This window comes from Penaeus vannamei, chromosome 16 (assembly GCF_042767895.1).
Source record: "Penaeus vannamei isolate JL-2024 chromosome 16, ASM4276789v1, whole genome shotgun sequence".
NCBI classification, from domain to species: Eukaryota; Metazoa; Arthropoda; class Malacostraca; order Decapoda; family Penaeidae; genus Penaeus; species Penaeus vannamei.
Genome location: NC_091564.1, coordinates 9,830,808 through 9,833,760, shown reverse-complemented (window position 1 = coordinate 9,833,760; position 2,953 = coordinate 9,830,808). Strand labels below are relative to the sequence as shown.

Sequence of the window (2,953 nt, the reverse complement as noted above, 5' to 3'; positions counted from 1 at the left end):
GCGGTGGTACCATTGTTGAGAACAGCACATTTGGTCTTAATAGAAATGTGTCCTTTTTGCGTGATTTAAGTAGCAAGCAAGGTGTTCACATAATAGCTGGAGCTGGTAAGGATTATATGTAGCATACAGATAGTAGTAAGTATGTAGTTTATATCTTTTGTCAATTTTTATTTTTATGATATGATTTTCAGATAGTTTGCTATTGATTTCTACATCAAATTGAAATCAAATAAATATTGTTAAAATACATCAGAGGTAAATGTCAAAAGATGTGTGCATTTATCTATACAAACAGGGTACTATGTGCAGGCAGCACAGAAAAAAGAAACTCTGGGAACTTCAGTGGAACAAATGGCGGAATTCATGAAGCGTGAGCTAACTGTAGGATGTGATGATAACCCAGATGTGAAATGTGGAATCATTGGTGAAATTGGATGTTCCTGGCCTCTGTATGGTAAGAACTTGTCAGTAGTGGTAATTTCTTTCTCTGGTGTGAAGTATATACATTTTCAGTTATTATACACAAGATTGGTATTAAAGTTTATATTTCTTGTTTTCACCAATGCTGGTGGGGATGGCCATGCCCACTATGAATTTAGTTTATTAGTTGTCTTTGCACAAGTACTAAGTCACCAATGAGCCAATTACTAGTACTACCTATCTTACCTGTTTGCCCTTTTCCTTGATTTTCAGAAATATTTGCCATTAATAAATTCAATAACATCAAAATGATTAGAATGTCTATAATGATAATATGAGCATCGATACTTATAGCATTAGTAAAAAAACTTTTCCTGCAAACTCAAAGAAAGGTGAAATCAGCTAAGCACTTATGGACCCATGTATGTGTAGAAATTTCACAAGACAATACTACACACACTATATTTTTCCAGTGATATGAGGTCTAACTTCTTTGTAGTGAAAAGCATTTTTTTCTTGAATGTTTCAGTATGACCATATACAATGTAAAGAAATTTGTTGCTTTTCTTTTATTGGTAATCTATTGAGGAAAGTTTTTCATAACCAGATTTTGAGCGTCATACTATCCAGGCAGCGGCTCATGCACAAGCCTCCACAGGGTGCCCAGTGATGTTTCATCCAGGCCGTAATGATAGTGCACCAGAAGAGATTTTTCGGGTTTACACAGAAGCTGGTGGTGATGTGAAGAAGATGGTCATGGGTCATCTTGATAGTAAATATCCATTATGCTTTATATCTGTATACAGTCACTATTTGGATTATGAAATAATTTTTTTAAATCTGTAAATGGGAAGGTGATATTTATATTATAACCTCATTTTGCAATTTTAATGATACCATTATTAAAACCTAATTCTGTCACTTTGGAGAGATTCCCTTTTCTTTTTTTCATGACATAAAAGTACAAAACTTGTGTGGTGTACTGACTTTACGTAATTAAAATTGTCATTGTACTGGAGATTTATTTTAGTCATTATTTTTAATAATTTCTCTTACAGGGACAATTCACACTCTAGAAAAGCTGGTAGAATTTGCATCTCTTGGAAGTTATTGTGAATATGACTTATTTGGCATTGAAACTTCCCATTACCAGCTCAACACACACATTGACATGCCCTCTGATGCCCAACGTATCCAACGCATTAAACACTTGTTTGACAATGGCTTTGGAGAGAAGATTTTAATTGCTCATGATATTCACACAAAACATCGCCTGGTTAGTGAATGTTACTTTTCCTTATTAATTTCTTTATTCACCCATTTCATGATTATTTTTTCTTTTGAAGTAAAGATGTAACAATTTTTCATCATTCAACAGAATACGTGAATGAAAATTCATGTATATGTTGTTTTTGCTGAGTAGGGTTAACATTAAAGATTTTCTTCTCAGTTATTGCTACTCCATACTATTTACTGTATTCCAGTTTGATTATGTAGTAGATGAACTGTGAAATTATTGTTTAAGATGCTTGATTTAAAGCTGAATTCAATAAATTATGATTCAGATGTACTTTGAAGGTTGGTTCATGATTTGATGCATTTCTCTTTTTCAGCAAGCTTATGGTGGTCATGGATTCTGCCACATTTTGGAGAATGTTGTACCAAAGATGTTAGACAGAGGATTGAATCAGGATGACGTGGACAAAATGTTAATAAGTAATCCAGCTACATGGTTAACTTTTACCAAATAGATTTTATGACTTGGCAGAATATCATTAATTCCAAGAATGTAGATTTATACTATCTCAAGATGATGTGCTACTTGGCATATTGTGGTCTCTTTATGCAGAGTTACCTATGTAGTATTGTATTTACACACATTATAGAATGCAGATTTTGAAAACATTTTAAATGTAATTTGTTTACCATATATGGTTACTTGATGTTTAAGATTTATATTTTCAAAAAATTTATTGTTCATAGGACTGTCGTTATTTACTTTGTTTGCAACATTTTATGGGATAATAAAGTTTTGTTAGTTTGCCCTATAAATTTGTTTTTCTACTTAATCTGCAATGTAGCCCAAACTTAAATTTGATGTATTATTGGATGCTGGAAAAGTATATTATGCTTTTATGATGATGATAATAAGTGTGTGTGGGGGTTGCTGCTGCTGCTGTTGCTGTTGCTGTTGTTGTTTTACTTAACAAGTAGTAATAAGTGACAAGCCTCATTAGCAAACACAGTCAAGAGAAAGCAGATTGTGAAATGAGTATGTGTAGTTCATATTACATTGCTATTTAATTAATTTATTTGTATGTTTATTTACTTATATAAAAACTGACCCCTTCAACTGCAAAGGAGAAAGGAGGGATATCAATGACAACTAAGTTGATTTTTGTTAATGACTTTTTTTATTATTATATCTATTTTTTTACAGTGTTTATATTCCACTCGCTGAAATTTCCTGGAATAGAAAATATTATTGGATATAAAATCATAGTAAACACTCCTAATTTCATGCTTATAATCA

General features: G+C 32.1%; 1 protein-coding gene across 1 annotated transcript in view; it reads left to right on the top strand.

Annotated features, from left to right (window-relative positions):
* The window catches only part of LOC113818124 (phosphotriesterase-related protein), an 11,032-nt gene extending 8,560 nt beyond the window's left edge, over window positions 1-2,472 (top strand). Inside the window, exons 3-7 of the mRNA XM_027370278.2 lie at window positions 1-105; window positions 296-454; window positions 1,028-1,192; window positions 1,479-1,696; window positions 2,034-2,472. The exon at window positions 1-105 is cut by the window's left edge and continues 86 nt beyond it. Of these exons, the coding sequence (XP_027226079.1) occupies window positions 1-105; window positions 296-454; window positions 1,028-1,192; window positions 1,479-1,696; window positions 2,034-2,171 (785 nt within the window). The 3' untranslated portion in view covers window positions 2,172-2,472. The remainder of the gene's footprint in view (window positions 106-295; window positions 455-1,027; window positions 1,193-1,478; window positions 1,697-2,033) is intronic.
* The last annotated feature ends 481 nt before the right edge of the window (window positions 2,473-2,953 follow it).